This window comes from Elaeis guineensis, chromosome 2 (assembly GCF_000442705.2).
Source record: "Elaeis guineensis isolate ETL-2024a chromosome 2, EG11, whole genome shotgun sequence".
Lineage (NCBI taxonomy): Eukaryota > Viridiplantae > Streptophyta > Magnoliopsida > Arecales > Arecaceae > Elaeis > Elaeis guineensis.
The window spans coordinates 107,998,276-108,025,611 of NC_025994.2; the positions used below are offsets into that span (position 1 = coordinate 107,998,276).

The 27,336-nt window shown below is 35.1% G+C and overlaps 2 protein-coding genes across 10 annotated transcripts; both read left to right on the forward strand.

Moving 5' to 3' along the window:
• On the forward strand, nt 1–23,173 carry LOC105047701 (uncharacterized). 8 transcript variants are annotated; one of them, XR_012139059.1, is made up of 11 exons: nt 14–429; nt 14,011–14,066; nt 14,351–14,389; nt 14,460–17,135; nt 17,219–17,321; nt 17,542–17,591; nt 17,661–17,814; nt 17,906–17,971; nt 18,660–18,757; nt 18,828–18,933; nt 22,772–23,173. XR_012139059.1 is itself a non-coding variant. In XM_019846524.3 (9 exons), exons 4-9 carry the CDS (start codon nt 17,234–17,236, stop codon nt 22,780–22,782), a joined length of 393 nt encoding a protein of 130 aa, XP_019702083.1. In that variant the 5' UTR covers nt 1–429; nt 14,011–14,389; nt 14,460–17,135; nt 17,219–17,233; the 3' UTR covers nt 22,783–23,173. The 8 variants fall into 8 exon arrangements, 2 of the variants coding, with proteins under 2 accessions (XP_019702083.1, XP_019702085.1); XR_012139054.1 differs by having other exon boundaries at nt 2–429; nt 14,011–14,389; XR_012139055.1 differs by having other exon boundaries at nt 2–429; nt 14,011–14,389; nt 18,828–18,851.
• LOC105047722 (piriformospora indica-insensitive protein 2-like) lies at nt 22,900–27,307 on the forward strand. 2 transcript variants are annotated; one of them, XM_073252607.1, is made up of 2 exons: nt 22,900–23,038; nt 25,724–27,307. In XM_073252607.1, exons 1-2 carry the CDS (start codon nt 23,036–23,038, stop codon nt 26,951–26,953), a joined length of 1,233 nt encoding a protein of 410 aa, XP_073108708.1. In that variant the 5' UTR covers nt 22,900–23,035; the 3' UTR covers nt 26,954–27,307. The 2 variants fall into 2 exon arrangements, with proteins under 2 accessions (XP_073108708.1, XP_010925079.1); XM_010926777.4 differs by lacking the exon at nt 22,900–23,038 and adding an exon at nt 24,584–24,974.
• Nucleotides 27,308–27,336: the final 29 nt, after the last annotated feature.

Consider the following 27,336-nt stretch of genomic DNA (forward strand, 5'->3'; position numbering starts at 1 on the left):
TAACCGCCTTTATAGCGTCACGCCGGTACACCTACTTGCAGCGTACGCCCCTTCGCCTGTTTTTCGTCCTCTCTCCCACTCTCGGCCCGTTTCTCTCCCGACGATCAATCAGAATCCGGCAATCGAGCGAGCGGGGATGAGCCTGGCGTTGGCCCTTTTCTTCGCGTCCCTGCCTGCCGGAAGACGAGGACGACAGCAAGGGGCATGCCATCTGCTATCGTCCTCCACCGCCTCCAGAAGACAAGAACGACGGAAAGGGGCCAGCGATCTGCTATCATTCTCCCCCACTGCCGGAAGACGAGGACGACGGTAAGGGCAAACCATCTTCTATCGATATCCGCCACCGCCAGAGGACAAGAACGACGGCAAGGGGCGAGCAATCTGCTATCGACCTCTGTCACCGCCAGAATACGAGGCCGACGGCAGGAGGCAAGCACTCCATTCCCCTTTTCCTAGCCTTTTCTGTGGGTTCTTGATGTGATTAGTTTCTTTCTTGTTTCCTTGCTTTTTTTTTTTTTAAGTTTTGATTCTTGGTCACGCTTCTTGATCTCTGGTTGTGTTTTGTTGTTATTTCGACTCTGGAGACGGTTCTTGATTGCTCCAGAAACTTCAAGCACGACCTAGGCTTTTATTGTTTAGAAAGAAGTATTCCACTCCTGTATGTAGGGCCAATAGACGAGAAGAATTTTGATTTTTGTATGTATTCTTGTTATGGTTGCTGGTTACTTGATTACTTGTTTCTTAGTTTCTTGTCTTTTCCTTGGATTCTGCTGGTGGTTCTTGATTTATACTTTGGTTCCACGGTTCTTTGGATTCTAGAGATGGTTCTTGATTTCTTATTTGTTCTCAGTTGGTTCTTATCTATAGTCTCTGGTTTTTGGGTTATTTGGTTTGTTTAAATCCCTCGAGTTTTTGGTGATTTATGTCTTTTGAGACCGTGATTTTAGATTCCCGCCCCCATGGCAATAATATCTAAAGTCGACAGGGATAACAATTCATAGGATTTTATAACATTTATTTGCTTTATTTTGATTTTACATGTCAAATGGTGACTGTATTTTTAGAGAGATCGAATTCCTATGACTTCCCTATCGGTAGTGAACCCTTTTGCAAGGGTTAGAGTTGCAAAGATATGTAGTCTCTTTCAGATATTCTTTTGGGGTTTAATGTGGGATTACTTTCTTCATTGATCTGCCGGTTGGATTATTTGTTTGGATGTTCTTGAAAGGATGTTTATGTCTTTTAAGACTTCTGGATTTTGATCATCTTTTCTTCCCTATTCATTGATGACTGGGTGAGTTTTGAACATGACTTCTTTTTGTTATTTCAGCTTGGGTTGGATTTGGAGTTCAAAAATGTGTTTTTGGATCATGTTATTTATTTGCCGTGTTGTTCTGCAATGATCGAGTTGTTTGAAATGTTATGGACGTGAAGTTATTATTTGTTACTGTTACTTCATAATTCACGTTCAAATGGCTGTCTCCTTATAATTATCGTTGTCTAGTTATGCTGCAATCCCTCCACAGGCCTGTGTGTGAATAAAGTTTTTTATTGCGGTTTCTTTTGTCTTTTTCTTTGTCTGATGTACACATAAAGTCTTTGAGGATAGTTCAAAACTTTGAATGTGATTTTGTCAAATTACATGACTGTGGATGAGTGGTGTTCTTTTATTGGTTCTATTGAGTCTGTATTTGAATAGATATTATTTGATTTATCTATGATTTTTTCGTGCTTGTATTTGATATGCATATCTCACTGAACATGGCAAATTAGGGGCTTTAGTAGAGAATATTTATGATTTGCTGCTATAGGAATCTCTCATTGCCTTGCTCTTGAATTAGTAACAGTTTTATTTAATGAAACTGAAGGATGTGAAACTGTCTTTTCATTTGCTCTAGCAGTTCTTGATGTTGCAGAATCTATGCATATCTTTGTTGCATGTTGTAAGCGTGCTTCTAATATCTTATATATTGATTTATTTTAAGGTTATATCATCATACTTGTGGTACCCATGGGTATCTATTTGCTTTTACATCATTATACCTGCTGTCTTGATGTTTATTATTTTGATGGAGGATGTCTAGTGCACAATGTTTTTTAAATGTTGACAAGGAGAAAGATTTTATAAGTTCAGAAAGGAAATATCTACCTACCTACCTATCTATAGATATATATTAAAAAATAGCTTTTAGTAAGGAGATTCTTTCTTAAAAGCTATTCCAGAAAGGTTAGTTTTTACTTGAACTCAGTTTGTGATCCCTGTGATTGATTAAAAAGAAATGACATGGTTGTGGAGTATGTTATTGTGATCTCATAATTTATGACATGTTACTCAGCTCATGAAATGCACATATTCGTGTGAGGAGTAATACATTGGGTTATTTGATCAATAGCTATAGCTCTCTGCACGTCTAGAAAATGCTAATCAGGATCTTTTGAATAGGCACTCTTCTACCGCCCTACTTGACTGATTAGCATCAAGATCTCCCATTTATATTGTTTAATACATTTTGTGATGCTTGATTACCATTTCTATTTTTGTTTTGTCTTGATTTATGTCTTGAGCTCTGTTTTTCCCCTGAATATGTTGTCTAATGATTTCTTCTTCTTATCATTTATTTTGTTGGTTTGTGTTGTTCCTTTGTAAATTCACTTCTGCAAATTCACTTTTCTTTTTTTTTTTTCCTGATTTTTTTTTAAAAAAAATTGTTAACTGTTTGTCATCAGTTTGTTTGTTATTTAATTTTGAGTTTATTTTATTTTGTTTTTAATATGTAATTGTACTATGGTTTTAGATATATGTTTGGAGTTTCATTTTATTTTACTGTTAAAAATAGTATATTTTTCATTGGCATACTATATTATTTTTATTTTCTATTCATTTTTCCTGTGGAAGATAGTTTGGCATTTTTATGTTTATTTTATCTCTTTCAGTTATCTAATTCCATTCTCATTTTTTACTTTTTCATTCCTAGGTTTTGTTTGATTCATTTTTAATATTTTTTTTCTGATATTTTATTGTATTTGCTGGGAATTTTTGTCTATTTATCTTTTCAGATTGATATTTTATTTTCTGTCATTCTTTTTATTAACTATCTGTTTTGTAAGTTCAATGTTCTATTTTCTTATTTAGTCCTTTTTCATATATTTATATTAAGTTCTTGATATTTTTGATTGGATAATATATATTTTTAGTTTATGTTAATTCATTTGCATCTGTTTTGTAATTTTTTTTTTGTATATCGGTTTTGTATGTTTGTCTGGACTTCCAGATTATTCTTTTTTTTTTTTTTGTCATTTCAGTTTTATATTTTCTTTCTATTCTGTTTTGACTATTATTTAATTTCCATCTTTATAACTGCTTCCACAATTCAATTTTGGTCTCTATGTTTTTAATTTTATTTTTATTTTTATTAGCATCATTATGCATTCTATAATATGATTTTATATGTTGTATATTTGTTTGAAGTTTTAATTTATTTTATTTCGTTCAAATTCAGTTATATATTTTCATATCTATTTTATGTTTTCTGTCTACATTCCATCTTTACATTGGCTTTGTCATATTAAATTTTCTTTTTTAGTCTATTGTCTTTCATTTTTATTATCTGTTTTCTTATCCGTTTCCATATGTTCAATATTTTTTTACTTTATTTTGATTTTTTGTTATCCTGTTGGTGGTTTGGTGGTGTGTTTTTATATATCCAGGTTTGCATGTCTGTTTAGAATTTCATTTTATTTTATTTTTGTGTATCATTTTTTTCAATCTATTTGTTTTTATTATGTAAGTGTTCATTTTGCTATTCATATTCATATTTATGTTTTTTTAGTTCACTTTCTCAATTTTTGTTTGTTAATTTGTCTGCTTTTATTTATTTGTATTCATGTATCTGTTTGAATATTCATTTACATATTTTCTTTATGTTTTTTATTTTTCATCTTCATATGTTCAGTTTTCCTTTTTTTTTTCTTTTTCTTTTTTCACCTTTGTATCTTCTTTTTTATAAACTAATAATCATGTGTTCTTTCCTTGTATGTCCTGTTTTGTATTCCTATGTTCCATTTTTTCTAATTTACATATGTTGTTTATTATTGACTCTTTTCATATTTCACAAAATCAGTTCTATACATATTTTTTAAATGTCTTCTATTTGGTAATCTTTGTCTTTGTTCTTCTACAATGCAGTTGTTTTTTTTTTTTGTTGCAAATTCTGTTCTTTATTTTCCTTTTCTTGTTAACTAAATTATGACTTATGTTCTGCTTTCTTTTTCTTTCTTTGCATATCTGTATTTGTTTTGGGTTTCACTTTTTACCTTTTTTTATATTATATTTTCTTTTTTTGAGTTTTATACATCTTATCTGCTTTTTGTGTGCTTCATTTGTCTTCCTTGTTCTGTCTTATTTCAATTTTCACTATTCTTGTACCTTTTTTTTTTTGTATTTTCAACATATATCTTTTTCAGTTAGAAAAGTTTTTTGGGGCATATATATGTTTTATCTCGCTTAGTTAAAGATAACAGTCATACCTATTCTACTTTAGGGGGTTTATGCATGTGTTTCTTTGTAGACACATTTAGCTTCGATAATTTGATCTAATTTATTAATGGTTAATATAACAAAATAAATGATACGCCATATAGTAAGTAGCCTTTTTTTCTGTAATGTGGCTTTCATTTGCAGATTTACTAGTAATAAAAAAATATTAATTATTATATTGTAGAGCATGATATTATTCTTGCAATGGTATACTGATGCAGCCTAGGGCTACGTTTTGATGGAAGGGAGAAAAAGACGCACGAAACAAAGAAAAACAACAAAAGGAAGAGGAAACTCTCTTTTTTGGAATTTTAATTTAATAATTCAAATAAACTGATTACAATGTTGGTTAGGGGGCCTTATTTATGGACTAAAAATTTTGATTCAACCAAAAAAAGAAATTCGAAACAAAACAAAGAATAAATCAAAACTAAACTCCTATGTCGGACTAGGACTCTTGCGCACTCCGGTTGACCTGTTAGATGATTGAATTAGGCTTCGAAATTTGCAGTGGCAGCAAAGCGCCAGTCTTGTAAAGCTTGAAAAAAGCTTTTCGAAATGGAGTCATAATAACAATTCTGACATTGGATGAGAAAGTTATGGTCGTTCTAACTCGACAGTGTCGAATCGGCTGAATCAGGATGCAGTCAACTAAATTTTTCGATCCTTTCGGATCCTGTCCCTCGAATACAGATACCAATTAGTCAAAATGTATGCGTCATCCTCTCCAGGCTAAAAAGAACTTGTCCTCGAGTTTGAAGCTTCCTCATCTGATGAATCACCTGTATAAAGAATTAGATGTTTCACGTTGAATACGTTGGATATTCGAAGATGGCTTGGGTAGCTTCAACTGATAGGCATTGTCATTGATCTTTTTGATTATCTCGAGGGGATCAATCTTGCGTTGGCTCAACTTGTTGTATTCTCTCACTAGATTTTGGTCCTTGATCAGAACAGCTCACATATAGTCGTCGGCCTCAAAAGTTATCTTCTTTCGATGTTTGTCCGTGGCCTCCTTGTATTTGGTATTGCTAGATTCAATCTGTTGTTTGACTGACTGATGGATAGCTTGAACTTCTTCAGCTCAATTTTCAGCTTTCGCACTGGATCGCCCACTGGAAGGGATGGGAGTTAAGTCTAAAACACTGTTTGGGTTCGATTCATAGACGATCTGAAATAGGCTATAGTCTGTGGTCCGGTTCACTGAATGGTTGAAGGCAAACTCAGTCTGCGCCAAGATCAAGTCCCACTACTTCGGGCGCTTACCAGCAAGACTTCTTAATAAATTTTTCAAACTCCTATTGACGACTCGATCTAACCATCTGTCTGAGGATGATAGGCTAAACTAAACTGTAAGGTTGTGCCCAATCTTTTCCACTGGCTCCTCCAGAAGTGGCTTATAAATTTTTTCTCGGTTTGATGTAATGGATTTAGGCACTCCATGGAGATGCACAATTTTCTTGAAAAATGGCTGAGCAACATTTGAGGCATCCATGGTCTTGCGACAGGTGATGAAGTGAGCCATCTTCAAAAATCGATCTACTACAACTAACATGGAATCACACCGCCTCTGGGTCACAGGTAGTTCTAATACGAAGTCCATACTGATCTCCTCCCATGGATGATTTGGAACAGGTAAAGGAGTGTATAATCCAGCATTCGTTGCCGTCCCTTTTGATACTTGGCAAATCCGACAACGTTCCACAAATCTAATCACGTCACGCTTTAATTTTGGCCCATAATATTTGCTATGGATCAGCGTGAGGGTCTTGTCTCTACCAAGGTGGCCTTCATTATGAAGCTCTTATATAATCTTTTCCTGCAAAGAACAATCGGAAATACAGAGCGGCACATCTGGAAACAAAAACCATCATGTAATTGGAAATCAACTCGATCATGAGAATGTACCTCCTGTAAAATTCGGTCAAAGTCTGGATCACTGGCGTAGAGGTCCTTCAGGATATCAAACCTGATCACCTCCATGCAAAGAACTCCCAGCAGCTTGGCTGTTCTGCTTATCGCATCCGCCACTCGATTTTGAGCACCGAATTTATGCTTCAGAACAAAGTGAAACTCCTGCAAATAATTCATCCACTTGACGTGCTTGCAACTTAGCTTCTCTTGACCATTGATGTACTTCAAGGCTTCATGATCGATGTATAAGATGAATTCCCTCTGGACCAGGTAATGATGCCACCGTTGTAGCATGCTGATCACCGCCTAGAATTTCACATCGTAAGTTGAATAATTCAGCTTGGATCCTAATAACTTTTCACTGTGGAAGCAAATAGGTCGCCTCTTTTGGTTAAGAACACCAAAGCCTGTAGAAGAGGCTTCACATTCCATCTCGAAGATCTTGGAAAAATCTGGTAAAGAAAATATCTGTAGATGCAATTTTTGCTTTGATTGTTTCGAAGGCAGTCTGTGCTTCAGGGGTCCATTGGAAAGGCCTCCCTTTCATGCAGTCTGTCATGGGAGACATGATGGAGCTAAATCTTCGGATGAATCTGCAATAGGATGTCAAACTATGAAAACTCCATACTTCAGTGATGTTCCTTGGATTTGGCTAATTTTGGATGGCTTGCACCTTGGATGGATCTACTCATAGTCCCTCAGAAGAGACGATATAGCCCAAAAATGTTAGACTATTCACCATGAAGCTGCACTTCTTGGTGTTAGCAAATAATATCTCTTCGCAAGGTACTAAAAACTTTTTTAAGGTGTTGCAGGTGAGCTTCCAAAGTAGGACTGTAGATAAGGATATCATCAAAATAAATCATGATAAATTTACTGATAAATGGCTGCAGTACGTGGTTTATCAGCTTTATGAAGGTGCTCAACGTGTTGGAAAATCCGAACGGCATCATCAACCATTCGTACAAGTCCTCCCTCATTTTGAAGGTTGTTTTCCACTTGTCTCCAAGTCGAATCCGCAATTGATGGTAGTCACTTTTCAGGTCAATCTTGATGAATATCTTGGCTCCAGCAAGTTGATCAAGTATGTCGTCTAGCCTCAGAATTGGAAATTGGTACTTGATGGTGATTCAATTGATGGCTCTGCTGTCTATGCACATGCGCCACGATCCGTCCTTTGGATCCAGCAAGGCAGGTATTGTGCACGGACTCATGCTCGGTCTGATGTAGCCTTTGTCCAGCAACTCTTGTACCTGTTGCTGCAACTGTTCAGCAGGACTCATGCGATAAGCTGGTTTATTCGGTAAGCTCGAACCTGAAACAAAATGTGATGTTGAATATCTCGTTCAGGGGGTAGTCCTGTGGGCAATTCTTTAGAAAAAACATCAGAGAACTCTCGAAGGATAGGATGTACCAGAGGTGGGGTGTCTCGCTCAGTCAGCTCGTCTTTTTCCATGACTGCTAATAGGTAGTCGGCCTCCATTGCCTCCTTTAGATAGGCATGTTTTGTCGGAAGATTTATGCTGATCTCTGATTTCGGTTTGGATAGATCTTCTTCCTTCATCGGTACTAAGGTGATCTTTTGATTATTCTTTTAGAATGTGTAGGTGTTTCGGCATCCATCATGTGTAGTATTACGGTCATATTGCCACGGCCTCTCCAGGAGTAGATGACAGGCATCTATGGCTACGACGTCACATCATACGCTGTCGAAGTATTTTTGTCTGATGAAAAAAGATACAAGGTAGTGACTATCGACAACGACTTTGCTCCCTTTTCTGAAGCATGATAGCTTGTAGGGTCGAGGATGTTTTTTTGTTGATAGGTTTAGTTTTGTGATGGCTTCTTGGGAGATGACGTTCTCGCAGCTACCGCCATCGATGATCATTTTGTAGATCTTTTTTGCAATGGTACAATAGGTATGGAAAATATTTGTCCACCTCCAATTTTTTTTCTTCTTTGGAGCAAGCAGGCTCTTTCGAACTACTAGAGCCTTGTCTCTATCTCCATATAGCATGGAATCATCCTCGTTTCCTTCATCATAGATAGTTTCTTGATCGTCCTCAGATGGTTCTTCTTCAATTAATAGCTGCTTTTCTGATCGTCCAACGGGCTTTTTACAATTGTTCCGCGTGTGTCCAATCTCATCGCAATTGTAACACCGCAGATTTGATGATTCAATCGGGGTTGGATTTGAAGATCTTGTATTTGCAATATGAACATGAGGGTTAGTAGTATTGGGTCGTACACCCCCCTGGTTTTCCGTCGCTTGACTGCTTCGTTGGGGTGGATCAGATTTGGATATAGGTCTGCACCGCAACTACTCAGCAACAACAGCATGGTGGTACACCTTTTGACGGTCCATAGAGTGTGGAACCTCAAAGCATCCTGAATTTGCTGTCGTAGTCCCCTCAGGTATCTCGCCATCATTTGTTCCTCATTCTTCGCTAGGTCGTTCCTAGCCACGAGTAGGTAAAACTTTTCCATATAATCATCCACGGATTTAGGACCTTGTCGTGGGTTTTATAGGCGTTGGTACAAGGACTGCATGTAGTTGAAGGGTAAAAATTGCTCCCTCAATGCCTTCTTTATCTTCTCCCACTCCTGAATTTTTGATTTGCCCCTGTGCTTCTTGGTTTTCTTCAACTATTGCCACCATGCAGAAGCTCGATCTATCAATTTTAAGGCAATAAGATTTACCTTTTTATCATTAGGCATCTCTTTGTGCTCAAAGATGCGTTCGATCTGATCCAGCCAATTAAGGAATACCTCCGTTTGCAGATCATCTGAATATTCAGATAGATCTACTTTTATGAAATCAAACCAACGGGTTGATCGCTCGAACAATTCACCATGACCTTCTTGTCGGCATGTGGGAAGATCACTGTGAAAGGGGTTTTCAAAATCTGAAAGCTCCCTTTCAGATCTACGATCATCAGGTTCTGCCTCAGGTCTTGCATCCTGAGTTTCTAACTGCATAAGATACGCAGTTAGATCCGTCACCTGTCTCAAATCTTCGCACTCCAACATCAGGTCCCGTTTTCGTTTGTGATTTCATCGTGGGCTGCCGCTTGATTCACAGGTTGGTTCTTCTTGCGATCACCACCCGCCATTTGCACCGCAGGGAAGAAACTCCGCCACGGATCTACTGGGCTCTGATACTAACTGACGTAGCCTACGGCCACATTTCGATGGAAGAGAGAAAAAGATGCATGAAAGAAAGAAAAACGGCAAAAGTAAGAGAAAACTCTCTTCTCCGTAATTTTAATTTAATAACTTGAATAAACTGATTACAATGTTGGCCAGGGGGCTTTATTTATAGACTAAAAGTTCTGATTCAACTAAAAGAAGGAATTTGAAACAAAATAAAACAAAGAATAAATCAAAACTAGACTCCATGTCAGATTAGGATTCTTGCGCGCTTCCGTTGATCTGTCAGATGATTGAATTAGGCTCTGAAATTTGAAGTGGCGGTGAAGCGGCCAGCCTCATAGAGCTCGGAAAGAGCTTTCCGGAATGGGGCCATAATAGTGGTTCTGACGCTGGATGAGAAAGTTATGGCCGTTCTAGCTCGGCAGCGTTGAATCGGCTGAATCAGGATGCGGTCAACTAGATTTTTCGACCCTTTCGGGTCCTGTCCCTTGAATCCGAGTATCGATCAGCTAGGACGTCTGCATCATATACTATCTCTTTCAGATGTAGTCATTAGTGTTATAATTTATTTAGCTCTAGTTATGTGATGCTGGATCTTTATCTTCTATGGATTTTTGAGATTATAGAGATAAGTCCATGAACAAAAAATTCCTGATTCTGTAGTCCTTTTATATCAATCTGTATATCATGTGGTATTCAGTCTCTTCCTATAGAGATCTATAATGAGGCAGGGAGCTACAACTGTGTAAGCATCATCTGGATTTTTTCATTTGTACAGGTCAATTATTTAGTTCACATATGCTAGATTATCTCTGAGGGATTTTTGAGTGGAATACTGACCTGTGATACTTTCTTGTTGGGGCTTCTGAGATGGAAAAGAAGTAAATGAAGCTATATTCTTGGAAGAATTGCCTAGTATTTTTTTTCTTTTTTTTTTTTTTCCAATTTTGAATTGACCATGTAGAAGGATATGGACCACTGAAGCTGTGACCTTGTGACAATCATTCTGCTCTTTTATTTCGAGTTTGCCAGATTATTCATGATTTTTTTGGGGGATATATCAAGATGGTGGGTAGTGGGAGCAAAAATTATAAATGGATATTTAATAAATGCCCTGTTTTTTCTTTATACATATATATTTATATATGTATTAAGTGGATTGAATGTCACACTGTGCTTATATATCACTAGATTTCTGATTACTGGAGTTACCATAATTTATGGATCCAGTCCCTCGCAGTTTTTTTGTCAAAAGTCATTTTCTGTAATGTATTATAATTTTATCATTATGTCACGTCATGTTGGATCCTCCTTCAGGGGCATCTGATAATTGAATTATGTGCTAGTGTGTCACTGCATGCTTTGGTTGCCGATGTTCTTGATTGGCTTTTTTTCCACTGATTTTTTTTTTTTTGCACATATTGGATTTTAGTTATCTTATCTGTTGTAATGGGTGATCTTTTATATTAATCTTTTAATAAGATTTTTTTCCTTCAATTTGTGGTGGATGGGGTTTTTATAGATGTGTTTATGATCTACAGGTATTAGAGATTATGATGGCACTGGTCCTTTGCTTTATCGGCAATCAGGGATTTTGTGATGTCTTATGTTCATGATAGATTGTACTCTTTCAAGTAGCCTGATAATGGTAATTTTGAGAAGTTGGTGTTATTGTTGGTCAAGTATTGTTGTATTTACCAAGTGACTGGGTGTGCATTTTTTGTTTTTTAATTTTGGGGCACGGATCCTATGCAGTTGATGCCTATAGATGATGTGAAAGGGGATTTTTTTTTTCTGAGAGCAGTCAAATTGATTTTATATGTCTATTATGGGTTTTTCTTTTACTTTTTATCTTTATTTTTCTTAATGTTATTCAGCAATGTGGAAATCCTAATTTCTTCTGTGTAACTGATGTGAGGGTGTTTCCCTTTTGATGTGTTTACTCATTAAACTTTTAGTCTTTTTAACCATGTACTGATTGGTTTATTGAAGATCATTTTAGTAGTGTTTTTCTTTTTCTTTTTTTTTTGTTTTGATTGTTTTGGTTCAAGTTGATGCAGAATCCATAGAGATTACGGGAAATTGATATTATCATTTGCTCTTTTAGCTGGCCCAATTGTTTTTGGTAGTTGTAGCAGCTTCAATTGTCACAGAATATGAAGCCTGTGAGATGTCATATACTTCCAGAAACTTGACAGGTAGCAGTTTAAAGATTGTATATTTTAGTTGACCTTTGCAGTTCTATTTTGCCATGTGCCATTAGAATCTAATTGCCAGGGTTTATATTTTGTATTAGGAGCATAGTTGTCAAAGCGGGATTCGACTCGTGGATTGCCCATGCCTTGACTGGAATTGCGACTTGAATCGTGACTCGAATCATAAGATTCGGTAACCAATTCAGTTTTTTTTATAAAATGATAGGAATTAGCATAAAAGCAAAATTTGCATTATAAAAATAAAAAAATATATAATGATATTTTTGTTAAAAAAATAAGAACTGTTAATTATTAAAAAAAAAGAAATCAAGGAAGCCCAAATAGAAGAAATAGGGATCCGAACGGTACCGGTTAAGTAGCTTGTGCTTCGGCCTTTATCTTTTAGCACTCCACAATCTACTCATCTCTCTCAGTCGAAGAGAGAGAGAGAAGTAAATGAAATAGGGGCTTCAAAGCTTCCTCAAAATTGAGATAAGAGAGAGAGAGAGCGCGACGGCGAAGGAAACAAGCTATCGCCTACCAGAGGCTTTGAAGCTTTCTCTTGAGGAAGAGGAACGGTGAAGAGAGATAAAGAGAGCAATGGGGGACACGCACAAAGAGGAAGATGTCTTCTTCTTGTCGTCGAAGCCTTCGAAGCTTGGAGAAATAGTCGCACGCATCGATAGAGAGATATATTGAAGAACAGATGAGAGAGAAGGAGAAATAGAGGTTGAAAAGGCTAGAAATTGGTTTGATTTCCTTCTATGAACCATTTTGAAAGCCAAATTTGCAAAAATTTGGACTCTTCAACTTCCAAAAATAATGAACAACAAGATTTGGGATTCTATAAATTTAGCATTTGCGACTTGAAGGTATCGGATGATTCGGCGATTCGCACAATTCAGTCAATGATTCATCGATTCAGATACGATACTTCCCCATTTCCGATTCGCCATTGCAGTTCGACTCGGCCAAACCTTGACTCGTCTCGAATTGTAAGAGTCGACTCGTGACTCGTACGATTCTAACAACAGAGATTAGGAGAGTTGTCCAATATTTATATAGCTTTTTGTAGATATTCATTGAGGGTGAAAGTCATGTTTGCTATCATTTTGATCTGAGTTTTATGTTGTTCAGTAATTTTTTCTCTGAAGAGTTAGAGCTAATGTTGGTGATGAAAGGTTAACTGTTGAATGTTTTCACACTAATTGAATTTTCATTGTCTTCTCTTTCTAGAGACTGAGCTATTGGAACAGTTTTTTTCAGCAGAGCTGCTTTTCCTTAGTCTAGATGGATCTGGCATTTCTACATGCATGCTTTTTGTGGTCTCCAAAGATTATGATGGGTCTATCTTTTGTTCTGCTATTAGTTTGGATGCTACAGTATAGTTGGTTCATGAAATATTATTTTCTCTTCAAAGGCATGATCCGTGGTAGTTTTGAAGGTCCCATAATATACTTTATCTCCAAGAGGTGATTTTGGAGTATGATGGTACCCTTTTTTGCTTTACTTGCAATTTGTTATTTTGTGGTTTGTTGAGTCTGTGATATATTATAATTTTTTGAAGTCTCATAAATGGTTAGTTCTTAGTTCCATTTTTCTATTTAGGTTGGCCATCTTCAGTTTGCCTGTGACATGAGATGCAGCTGAAAGTTTATGATTTTTTTTCAATGATTGAAAAAGCTAAGTCCTTTCCTTTTTTTGGTTGGTGAATTTCTTTCTACCTGAGTGAGTTGCTTTGCTGATGGAAAATGTAGTCTTGCAATCCACAAAGCCTTGTGGAGAACTTTTATCAATGCAAGTATATGTACATGAAGGACACTGATCTGGCTACTGTCGTTGATATATTAGTTTTGTGCTTTTATGGGTGCTTTCTGTGAGGCTAATCTCTCTGCTTTTTTTTTTCCTAACCATTTACTCCTCTCATTTTACGACACTAGCTCTTACAGTTTGTGTTCCAATTGGTAGGTATTGTCAAAATTTTTCATGTGACTTGATGCCTTTCTTACCATTATTTATATGTTACAATGGTATTGCAACTTGCAATCAGGGTTTTCCATTAGATATGTTTAAAATATGATACAAGAAACTTTGCTACTTTGCTGTAAAGTAAACAACAAGGTTTGGTTTTTTGATGCATCTATGGATAGCTTTAAGCATTAAATATGTTTTCTAATTTGTTAGTAATCCTTGATGGTTCGGTGTTTGCAGTTTGTGGTTCTTGGAACTTTTTGGTTGCTGAAGACCTCTCTTTTGGTAAAAGATCAGTAAGTTTAAATAAGATCAAGCTTATGGATATTAATCAAATTTCTTCCTAACCCATGTATCGGTTCTGCATTGTAGGTTGCCTGTTGCCTTTTTTGCTTTGCTTGTTTTTCACTCTTCTATAAATTGATGATTTCTATTTTCAGGTCACAGCATAAATCAGCATTTTAAGGAGTGTACTTTCATTTGAATGTTGGTTGGCAGTTGAAATTTTTTGTTGTTTTAGGAGTCTATCTGCTTTCTCAGCTTGTTTATTTTCTTATAACTGTGGTACATATTCTAATAGGTTCCAAGCAATAAACATCATGCTACAGGATGAACAAAGGTGAGTGAAGTTGTTAATCTTGTGAGAATCATCTGATCTATTATAAATGGTATTTAATATTTTCTTGCAGGAGGTTCTGAGATGGCTAACAGAGATAACTTTTCTGCTGAGGGGTGTTTTCTATATGTTATTTTCACACAGATTTTTGGATTGTCTTCAGCAATGCTGATCCATTGGAGCAATCTTTTAGCAGGGCCTCAGCTATTTCAGTTCAAGATGGATCTGGGGTTGTTCACATGAATATTTGTGGTCTCTTGAAGATTATGAATTATGATTGTGTATCTATTGCTCTTCGGGCATATTATGTTTTGCAGTATTTTTTATTTTTTTGTATGGCAAGATCAGTGGTAATTTCCAAGTCTTCATACTCCTGTCAATGTTCATGTGGAGATTCTGGGGGACGATGGCACATCTTGCTTTCCTGAAACTTTGCTATATTTTATGGTATATCAAGTTTTTTTGATTATATATTTCCTCAAACAGCTTTACGAGTGGTAATCTTGAAGAATAACTATTCGTCTGTAGCAGAGTTTTCCAGTTTGCTTTGCTTATACTGAATCTATCTTGGGCAATCGAGCATTACATAGTCTAATGCTGTTCTGCTTTTTTCTTTTTCTTCATCATCTTTTTCTTTTGGATGGTTGGTTGGTTGGTTGTGTAGAATTTTTTTTTTTTTCCGGGTTGTGGGCGGGGGGGTGGCTATTTACCTTCACATTCATGATAGTTTTTGTTGTTTTAGGAGTCTATTTGCCATCAAGTTGCTTTTTTGTTATAACTGTTTCATATAAATTCTAATAGGTTCCAAGCAAAAAACATCATGCTACAGGATGAACAGAGGTGACCGAAGTTACTAATATTGTAAGAATCATTTGAGATGGCTAAGAGAAATAAATTTACAACCTTGGTGTTTCTGTTAAGGCAATTATATGTGAAGCTTGTCTGCTCATTTCCAATTGGGTTTTCTGAGACATATTTCAGCATGTCTGCTTGTGTCATATAGCATTTTAATTTTCTTGCAAGGATTTCTACGATGAATTGAGTAAAAAATTATCTGGCTTTATTCATACCCTGTTTACATCTTGCACAGCATTTATTTATTTATTTGTTTGTAGGGATTTCTGAAATGGATCGAGAGAATTCAAGTTATAAGCTAATCGTTGCCACAAGTGCCTCACATGGTTTTTGATCTTTCCTTTTTCAATGTCCTTTTGCAGATATTCTTTTGATTATCTGACTCCTTATTTACTATGTGATATTTCTGTCATTTTTTCAGCAACACAGAAATGCTTATTTGCTCTGTAGAGTTGCAAATGCTGTTCTTGAGATGGAGTGTTTTCTATATGATGTTTTCACACTTACTGATTTTTTTTCATGTGACTTGATGCCTTTCTTACCATTATTTATTTATTTGTTGTAATGGTATTGCAAGTCAGGGTTTTCATTAGATATTTCTAAGATATAATACAAGAATCTTTGCTACTTTTCTCTAAAGTAACGACAAGGTTTGGTGTTTGATATATCCGTGGATAACTTTAAGCATTAGATATGTTTTCTAGTTTCTTAATAGTTTTTGATGGTTCAGTGTTTGAAGTTTGTGGTTCTGGAGCTTTTCGGTTGCTGAAGACATCTGGTAAATGAGTCTGTAAGCTTTTATGAGATTTAGTGTTTGTGATCTTACTCTTATGATATTAATCAAATTTCTTCCTAACCCATATATCAGTCTGCATTTTAAGTTGCCCACTACCTTTTTTGATTTGTTTGTTTTTTTACTCTTCTAGAAATTAATGACTTCTATTTGCAGGTCACAGCAAAAATCAGCTTTTAAAAATTTTACCATGATTTTAATTTAATTTTATTTTTTTGCAATTTTAGGGTTATATTCACCTTCACTTTCATGATTTTTTTTTTTAAATTACTGTTTTAGGAGTCTATTTACACTTGATTATTTTCTGATTACTGTGATTCATATTCTAATCGATTCAAAGCAATAAAGATTATGCTACAGGATGAACAGAGGTGACTGAAGTTGTTAATCTTGTAAAAATGTTCTGATCTATTATAAATGACATTTAATACTTTCTTGCAGGAAATTCTGAGATGGCTAAGAGAAATAAATTTACAACCTTGTAATTTCTGTTAAGGCAATTATCTGTGGAGCTTGTCTGCTTATTTCAAATTAGGTTTTCTGAGATGTATTTCAGCTTACCTGCTTGTCACATGGCATTTTTGTTTTCTTGTGAGGATTGGTAGGATGAATCAAGTGAAAAATCAACTAGCTTTACTCATACCCTGTTTACAGCTACATAGCATTGAATTTTCTTGCAGGGATTTCTAATATGGATGGGGAGAATTCAAGCTATAAGGTAATTGTCACCACAAGTGTCTTCCATGGTTTGATCTTTCCTTCTCCAGTATCCTCTTGCAGACATTCTTTTGAGTTTTGATTATCTGACTCTTTATTTACCGTGTGATGTTTCTTTCATGTTTTCGGCAACATAGAAATGCTTATTTGCTCTATAGAGTTGCAAATGCTGTTCTTGAGAAGGGATGTTTTCTGTATGCCATTTTCACACTTATTTTTTGATTGTCTTCCGGCATTGACTGATCTGTTGGAGCAATCTTTTAGCAGGGTCTGATTCAACTTTTTTCAGTTCAAGATGGATCTGGGGTTTTTCACATGAATATTTGTGGTCTCTTGAAGATTGTGAATAATGATTGTGTATCTTTTGCACTTCCGATGTATTAGGTTGTACAATTTATCTTATTCTTTTGCATGGCAAGATCAATGGTAATTTCCAAGTTTTTATACTCTTGTCAATGTTTATGCAGGGATTCCGGAGGACAATGGTGCCTCTTTTTTCCCCTGGCACTTTGCTATTTTATGGTATCAAGTTTGTGAGCATATATTTCCTCAAACAGCCATTCTCGAAGAGTAACTGTTCTTCTATGGCTGAGTTTTTCAGTTTTCTTTGCTTATACTGAATGTATCTTGTGCAAACCAGTGTGATGTAGTCATATGCTATTCTGCTTTCTTCTTCTTCTTCCCCTTCTTCTTTTAGTTGATGGTTGGTGGCATTGGGGGGTGGAAGGTGGGGGCGTGGGGTAGGGTTCCTATTTATCCTCACTTTCTCTGATATTTTTTGTTGTTTTAGAATTCTATATTCCTTCAAGCGGTAAAGCCCATGCTGCAGGATGGACAGAGGTGACTGAAGTTACTCATCTTGTATAAATCATCCGATTTATTGTAAATTCATTTAATATTTTCTTGCAGGAAACTCTGAGATGGCTAAGAGAAACAAATTTACAACCTTGTATGTTCTTTGGAGGCAATTATATGTGGAGCTTGTCTACTCATTTCCAATTGGGTTTTCTGAGTGAGATGTATTTCAGTCTGTCTGCTTGTCGCATGGCATTTGAATTTTCTTGTAAGGTTTTCCAAGATGAATCAAGTAAAAAATGATCTGGCTTTACTCATACACCATTTACGTCTTACATAGCATTTGAATTTTCTTGTAGGGATTTCTAAACTAGATGGAGAGAATTCAGGCAATAAGCTAATGGCTGCCACAAATATCTCACATGGTTTTTGATCTTTCCTTCTTCAGTATCCTCTTGCAGATTTTTTTTGTTTATCTCTTTTACCATGTGATATTTCTTTCATTTTTTCAGCAACATAGAAATGCTTATTTGCTCTCTTGCAAATGCTGTTCTTGAGACGGGGTATTTTCAACATGATATTTTCACATTTACTGATGTTTTCATGTGACTTGATGCCTTTCTTATCATCATTTATATATTATAATGGTATCGCAAGTTAGGGTTTCCATTAGTCTTTCTTAAAATATATGCAAGAATCTTTGCTAATTTGCTCTAAAGTAAACAACAAGATTTGGTTGGTGGTATATCTGTGGATAGCTTTAAGCATTAGATGTGCTTTCTAATTTGTTAGTAATCCTGATGGTTCAGAGTTTGAAGTTTGTGTTGAAGACATACCTTTGGGTAGACGAGTCTGTAAGTTTATATAAGATCTAGGTTTTATGATCTGACTCTTGTGATATTAATCAAATTTCTTCTTAACCCATCAGTTCTGCATTTTAGGTTGCATATTGCCTTTTTCCGCTTCGTTTGTTTTTCACTCTTGTAGGAATTTGATGATTTCTTTTTACAGGTCACAGCAAAAACAGTTTTTAAAAATTTTACCATGATTTCTTTTGCAATTTTAGGGGTCTATTTAGCTTCACTTTCATGGTTTTTTTTTTCCCTGTTTTAGGAGTTCTATGTGCCTTCAACTTGGTTATTCTCTTATATCTGTGATTCAAATTCTAAAAGCTTCCAAGCAATAAACATCATGCTACAGTATGAACAGAGGTGACTGAAGTTGTTAATTATGTAAGAATCATCTGATCTATTGTGAATGACATTTAATATTTTCTTGCAGGAAATTCTGGGATGGATAAGAGGGGTAAATTTACAGCTTTGTAATTTCTGTTAAGGCAATTATATTTGGAGTTTGTCTGCTCATTTCCAATTGGGTTTTCTAAGATGTATGTCAGCTTTTCTGCTTGTCACATGGCACTTTAATTTTCTTGTAAGGATTTGCATGATGAATCCAGTAAAAAATCATATAGCTTAAACATTTCCAATTTACATCTTACATAGCATTTGAATTTTCTGGTAGGGATTTCTAAAATGGATGGAGAAAATTCGAGCTATAAGCCTCGTTGCATAAATATTTTCTTACTGATTTTGGTTATTTTTAAAATTTTTTAAAGAGAAAATATATATTTTGTGAAATATATCTTTTTGGTCATCATTAATGCTAAAGTATGCATCCATGGATAGTAATTTTTGCTCAGACTTTAGTAACAAAGCTTGCTAATGACAATGCTTTCATTCTCAGACTCTATGGTCCTTGTCTTCATTGGCGGATTCAGAAATTTTGCTTTATGAGATTAGTACAGTAAAAAAAGTGGAGGAGCTGCAGAGGAAGAAAGAAGAAAATAATAATAAAATATTATTTTTTAAAAATAACAAAGTATATAAAAAAATGATAATGTACAATATTTAAATATCTTTTATGATAAAATATTATAAAGGATCATCATAGTAAAATCTCAAATATTATTAAATATTAAAATTATAATGGCTTATCAAAAATTATTCTAATCATATATGTTTGATATGAGTAAAAAAAAAAAGAAGACAGAAAAAAAAAACTTAAAAAGTATTACCAAAAAAAGAAGCTAAAAGAGACATCTAATTTAGATTGAGATGAAAAACAAGAAGAACATATCGTTTTCTATTGCATTTGGATTGATTAGAGTATAAAAAATAAATTGACGTAGGATTTAAATGTAAGGGGTGCGACGGATGGGCACCATGGGATTGGGGTGGAGTATTAAAAAATAAATAAAGAAGTAATGAATAAAAAAAGAGAAATAATAAGAGAGAAGGGGAGAAAGATCAAAGTGGCATGAGAGAAGGAGAAAGAGATAGGATATGTGAGTCATTAAAGAGAAAGAATGTATGCCATAATTATTCTTTTCATATTTTGATGTGGTTCTTGTAAGGTATAAAAAATAAATTGATGTGGGGTTTAAATATAAGAGGTAGACGAATGAGATTAGGGTGGGGTATTAAAAGATAGATAAAGAAATAATTAATAAAGAAAGAAAAAGAAAGAGAGAGAGGTCAAAGTGGTGTTCGAGAGGGGGAGAGAGAGAGTAAGACATGTGAGTCATTAAAAAGAGAGGATGTAGGTTATAATTATTCTTTTTATGCCTTCTTTTTTATCCTTTGCTTTTTTAAAATTTTACATGAGAGAGGGGGTCAATTTATAAAATTAATGAGGTCAATTTTGACTTTTTTACTAGTATGTGTGTATAATATATATAAGCATAATATTTTTTTTTTTTTATTTTTTTGTGGGGTTAATTCACATTTTGTTACATACATCCACTACTGCTTGTCTTGGATGAGAAAGTCTCTAAACTGAAATTTCCTGTCCCTTTGTATCAATCAGCTAGGCATTAATGTTCTTTTTAACTTCATAAGAATATTTTACTGCACTAGATGATGCAAGGGATATGAATACATGAATAATCAATCACATGGAATATACTAAAAGAATTGTGCAATGGAAAGTCTAAAATCCTTATATCTATGCTATATCTTTTTAAATAATCTGCAAGTGATGTACTCAACCTATATTGTTAGATAGATCGAGCCTCTAAATAATTTTACTTGATTGTAGATGATTTTCTTATGAGATTATTTTTGCATGTATACATGGATCTAACAATACACATGTACATCAATAGATAAGCATGTCTTTATGTGCACATATTATTTAATAAAACATGATGTGAATGGTATTTAGTGATAGGATGGAGGGAATGGAAATTCTTTAGAGGTTTTTAAATGTGTATATCTGTCTGCTTTTTAGTGTCCATTCTTTTGAGGGTAAAAAATTTATTCAGAAATCTGGATAAATATTTTTCAGATAATATTTAGATAGAAAAATAATTTATCTATATTCTTTTATGCATGAAAAATTAGCTCGAAAATTTATTATTCATATTTTTTTGCATCACTATTTTTCTGAATAAGTTGCTAAGATCTATCCATTTTTCTATAATATCTTTTATTATATAAATATTATTATATAATAATATAATATAATCTAAAATATATTATATAATATTATTATATATAATAATATATTATATTAATATATAGTATTAAATAAATATTATATATTATATATAATAATTTTTATAGTATTATAACAAAATTATTATATATAATATATATAATATATAATATTTATTTAATACTATATACTAACATAATATAATATAATATATTGTTATATTATTATATTATAATATAATAATAATAATATATTATATTATTATATTATAATATATTGTAATATTAATATGTATAGTACATTATTATATGATTATATATTATTATAATATGTTATAGTATATTATATTATAATATATTATTATATATAATAATATATTATATGATATAGTATTATATTGTTATAATATATAATATATTATAATATAATATAATATTATACTATATTAAAATATAATATAGTATATTATATTATAATAATATATTATAATATATTATATAAATATTATATTATGATAAGGTTAAGGGTATATTAGGAATGAATTAAAAAGATTATTTTTTGATTGATGGAAAAATGATTTAGCCACCTATATGGGTAAGATTTTTCTCGATTTCATAGATAAATGCTATCTATGGAAAAGTAATTTATGCATTTTGAAAAGCGTGAGAACACAAGTATTTATCCATAAAAGAATAGATCCTTAAAGTATATTATATTCATGTTAAAATATATAAAATATAATGTAGTGCATGATAAAAAAAAATGAAGTGATAAGTGCATGATTGAAGTATTAATTATGAAGTGGAACTATTTCATTGGAATTTAGATTTTGGAGAACTGAAGTTGATCATGATGGCCTAGAGTTATTCTTACATGGTTGGCCAAGGGAAGTAAGACTAGCACCAAGTAGAGCTCTGTCAATTTCTCTACAACAATACAGACCAACTAATCTGCCATTTTTCTACCAAAAAGAAACTAACCTGCTATTTGGCTAGCCTATCCAAACTTGTCTTGAAATAGGCATTTGCCATTATCTCCACGAGCCCTCTGACATTTCCTTTTTCTTGCGGAGAAAAGGTCATCCTGGATTGAATTGGAATTTCTGTTATACTGTTTATGACACTTTGCACATAGCAAGGTGCTGGCTACCCACCATTAACAAATGTAGTTAGTCCCTTCCAATTGATTCCAAAACAAGCTTATCAATCTTTTGCTTGTCAGCTCCAAACAATTAGACTATGACAATACTACCCATGCTCAAGTCACAAATGAATTTTATACAGGCAGATACTTAATCATCATAAAGGTCCCATTTGAGTTTAATTCTTGACTTAACAATTTAAGTAAACTTGCTTCTCAGTTACAAAATTTTATAAATTTCTGAGCAAATAAAGCTTTCCTTTTTAACGATTCTTAAGTTATGTTTTTCTTTTCTCATTAAATTTGTACGAGCATATATTCCTCTAGAGAAGACAACAAGCACTTGCCGTAATTAGTACTTCTTCCATAACATTCTCATTAAAGCCTGCATTTGAAATATCAACTTCATTTTGTGTGTGAACACTACAATAAAGGATGAGAATAGTGTCTACAGTTCAATGCTGCAGATTAGATATGTGATCTCTCTTATGCTTATGCCTGCTTGGGAATTTTGTTGTAGTTACCGGGAAGTGAAGTATTATTGTTGTTGTTGTTAGTGTTGTAATTACTTCTAGATTGTCTACATGCAGCAGGAATTTAAGACATGTGCCTGGTGTGTTCAATGTGGAACTCGCTTTAAAGAAGAAGAGCTGTTTAATTTAGTCACTGCTGTCCCTGTATACATTCCTAGACACCTCTTTATATTGTCACAACAAAGTTCTCAATGAAAAGAAAAAAGGGTGGAGGTACCGTAAGCAAAGGCATTAAAAAGGGAACATGAACATTGAACAGGCTTGCGTTCCTTTGGCTGCAGAAGCGTGCAATTGCATACGAGAGACACGCATACGAGAGAAATGGTACCCTTCTGTAACAATCCACAATCTCATCTAAAAAAATTAGTTGGAATATTATTTGGATTCTTTGTAACTATACTCAAAATCTTCTGGTGCATAATCAGTATGTGACTAAGTATATGTTCATATGAGTTTTTATATACTCTCTCTTGTTTTAAGTCTTGGTGTTCTTGACAGATTAAAAGTCCAAATTCATACAAAATTATTCATAAATACTATGATCGGCGCATGATTAGCTCAATGAACCATGCTATAGTATTTCGAGTCCACATAAGTTATTGAATGGATCTGCTTTGATACCATTAGTAATAATTCAGTATCTTATTCAAAAAAATTAGTTGGAAGATATTATTTGAATTTTTTAATTCTATATAAATATTCAAAATTATCCCAGTGAACATCGATATAGAATTAAATATATATTTACATGAGTCTTTACACTGTCAAGATAAAATCCTAGCTCCATTCTTTCAATCCTCCTACGTTCATCCCCACGTCTCTTCCAAAGTTGAAGGAATAAGATTCTCTAGAAGGCCCATTATATCACGCCACATCGAAGCTCTCAGAAACCGACGAAATTAGACAGAGGAAAAAAAAAAATCCAACTGTCAAAAGTGCACCACACAGAGCATTTACACATAACAGGCTCAGGCAGGCTACCTAAAGTTCTTGCTAGTTGCCGCCTACACGTTTTGCAGCTATTCATCCATCCTTGTTTCACGTCACTTTCTTAATTTCCCCGTCTTGTGCACCGCTGAAAGCCTCCAATAAAAACCAACTTTAGATTCTCTCCAAGACTCTGACACCTCTTTTCAATGTCTCTGATTTTTCCATTAACAACCCCTGCCACCAACTTTCTTGTGAACTGTGGAAATCTGCCACCATATTTTCAGTTCTTATCCGTTCTCTCTTTTGGGATGGTCTGTAATCTTTTGATCAGTCATGGGAAAGTTTTTTTCTACCATTCCTCTTATTCCAACATTAACTTCCGTGATCTGTGGTAGCTGAAGTGTGGACGGAGAGGACCGATCCTTGGATTCTTTGCTTTTGTTTCTGAGGAAATTGGATTCTCTGCTTTTGAATTTTTTTTTTTTTTGTGCAGGTCTCTCCTTTCTAGATTAGTGGGATGAAAGCTGTGTTGCAGTGGGCCTTTGTTCCTTTCTAAAATCTTGAGTCCACTAGTATTTTCTCTTTGTGAATCCAAATACTGATAGAAACTAAAAGAGATGTTAAAGAATCCCATTTGTTTCCCATGAGCTCAAGCTTTTTCAGGGAATGTGGATTAACTTTCTGCAAGTGTAAATTTATTGGATGTTACCTTACGAGAGAGCTCATTTGCATGGATGTTACCTTACGAGAGAGCTCATTTGCATGGAAAGCTATGCTTAATCTCGACCGTCAAATCCGTGAACTATATTGGTTCAGACACATGAAAAGATCGCACTATATCCTTATTAATCATTCCCTACTTTCGCTCTCTCTCTCTCTCTCTCTCTCTCTCTCTCTCTCTCTCACACGCACACACACAGGCTACTTATTTATCATGTTGGTCCTCTTCAGCTCCAAACTCATCTGTTTTAGAAGAAATACACTGGAAGAAGCCATTTCTCTCACACTCATGTTTGCGTTGAAAACTTTTTACTCTTGAATCTCCTGTCATTTCAAAGAGCCTAGCTCACTTCTGTCATATATTCCTCTTCTTCTGCCTAGGTTCTTCTCCGTTCAATTTACAATGAGAAGATACACTGCCATCCAAGCTCTTTTCCTGCTTCAACTCTTTTTCTTCTCCTCCTATGTTTTCTCTGCATCGGAAGTTATCACGGCTCCAATGGAGCAAACAGAGCAAGAAGCTCTGTACTTGGTTATTCAAGCATTTGTTGGCGAATGGTGGAATGGTTCAGGACTTTATCCGGATCCTTGCGGATGGACACCTATACAGGTCGTAACTGCACACATTATGGAAGGATCCTTTTCTAGAAATCTTATTGTTTTTCTATTTACCATGCTTTAGTTTTAACTTGTTTATATTTCTCTGCATAGAACGGTTACTTCTTTTTTTTTTTGATGGAAGGCATATATAGAATAGTTACTACAATGGAATTAACGTCTAATTTTAGCCATCTTTTGATGTCATAAAGTGAAGAAATAAATGAGAACCCTTTCTTATCTATTTCCGGTGAAACTTAGGAATCTTTCATCATGTTGATCCATATCCGGGGCCAAGCCTCCAAAGTGCATCGTGTTTCCAAATACATTCTCCCGATTACTATCCAGGTCTTTTATGTATTGAAGAATAAATAATATTTTTATGCCTTTTCCCTCAGTTACTCCTCATGCTTCTTTTCGTTTCGTTATTCTTGGGCATATCTCGACCATGAAGTCTGAATCTAGAAACCTATCGAACACATAAAATCTTTCCTTGGTATTACTCCCACCCAACATATCCTACCAAAGCTTAATTCTTCACATTTGAATCAGTGGAGAGTGTATAATCAAAAAAAGAATCAGTGGAGAGTGCTTGATCTTAACCATGTGCCTCAAGTGTATATAAAACAATGCATCTTGATTACATTCGAATGTTCAGAATGAGAGAGGAGCTAGCAATTGCTATAATAATTTACAATTACACATAATTACGTCAAGTCTACTACTGGATTACTCCCTAATCTCTTGAAGTTCCAAATGCAGGGAGTTTTATGCGACCTATTTGAAGGATTGTGGTACATCACCGTCCTAAACATTGGACCGGTTTTTGACAACTCTCTGGCATGCTCCCAGGATGCAAGGTTCACTGCATACCTGTTTGAGCTCAGGCATCTGAGAAGCCTCTCTTTCTTCAACTGCTTCTCTTCTTCTATTCGCCAACCTGCCACGATCCCATCGCAGAATTGGCAAAAGCTAGCTGGGAACTTGGAAACCTTGGAATTTCGATCAAATCAAGGCCTCACCGGAGCCATCCCCGCAGGTCTCAGTCTGCTTATAAATCTTCAATCTCTAGTGCTGGTGGAGAACTCCTTGACCGGGGAGCTGCCTCAGGAGCTAGGCAACTTGGTCCACCTGAGAAGGCTCTCGCTTGCATGTAACCAGTTATCTGGTCCAATTCCGGCTTCTCTAGGCGACAACTTAGTTGACCTTCTAATCTTAGACCTCAGCACGAACTCTCTAGCTGGTCCTCTTCCTCCTTCGCTTGGCAATATGAACTCACTCCTAAAGCTTGACTTGAGCTATAACAACTTAAATGGCAAGCTTCCAGGAGAGGTTGAGAAGCTGAAGAATCTCACTATTCTAGACCTCAGGAACAACAACTTATCTGGTGGTTTGTCTCAGTCTTTTCAAGGCATAACCTCACTCCAAGATTTGCTTCTCTCCAACAACCCAGTGGGTGGGAATCTCATGGAATTTAGGTGGGAGAATATGAGGAATCTCACCACCTTGAACCTTTCTAACATGAACTTAACGGGAGAAATTCCAGAATCCATTACAGAAATAGGGAAACTAAGATACCTTGATCTGAGTTCTAACAATCTTTCAGGCAGTGTCTCCCCGAAGTTTGCAGCATTGCCTTGCCTCAATGCTCTCTATCTGAACGGGAATAACTTGACAGGAGAGCTTGGGTTTTCTGCAGAGTTCTATCAGAGGATGGGGAGGAGGTTCGCCTCATTTGACAACCCAAGTCTTTGTTATAGGATGAAACCCAGAGGGCATGTCCCTGTTGGGGTGGCACAGTGCAAGCATCAACATGACGTTCCCATATCTAATCTTGATTCCGGAAACAAGCTGAGTGATAAAAACCCAAATCAGAAGTCCAGTTTCATGGCTTCGTTTGGGCTCTCAAATTCTTCCATCGCTGGATTTTGGTGGGTACTTCTCATGCAGGCGGCGGCGGCGGCGGCCTTTCTTTTACTTATGTTAGCATAGAAAGAGAACAAGATTTAAGTAGGCACCACATTATGATGGTTCTACACGAATGGTTTTGTACCACATCTCTTCTTTCGCCCCTCCTTTCCTTTTTAGTTTGTCATGATGAAACATGAAAGCAGGAAGATATTCAGATACAAGCTTAGATCGATTGATGAAGATGTTTTTAACCATTTTCAGGATTGTTTTCGCAGTTAAGAATGTAAAATTCAGTGCTAACTCAAATATATTGTAACAGCACACTCCTTGAATGAATGTTTGTGAGATACCATTACAGGGATTGAGCTGAGAATAGTTTTCCTCATTTTCTCATCGTCAACCAACGTTTCTTTTCCTTACCCCACCCCCCCCCCCCCCCCCCCACCAAAAAAAAAAAAACTTTT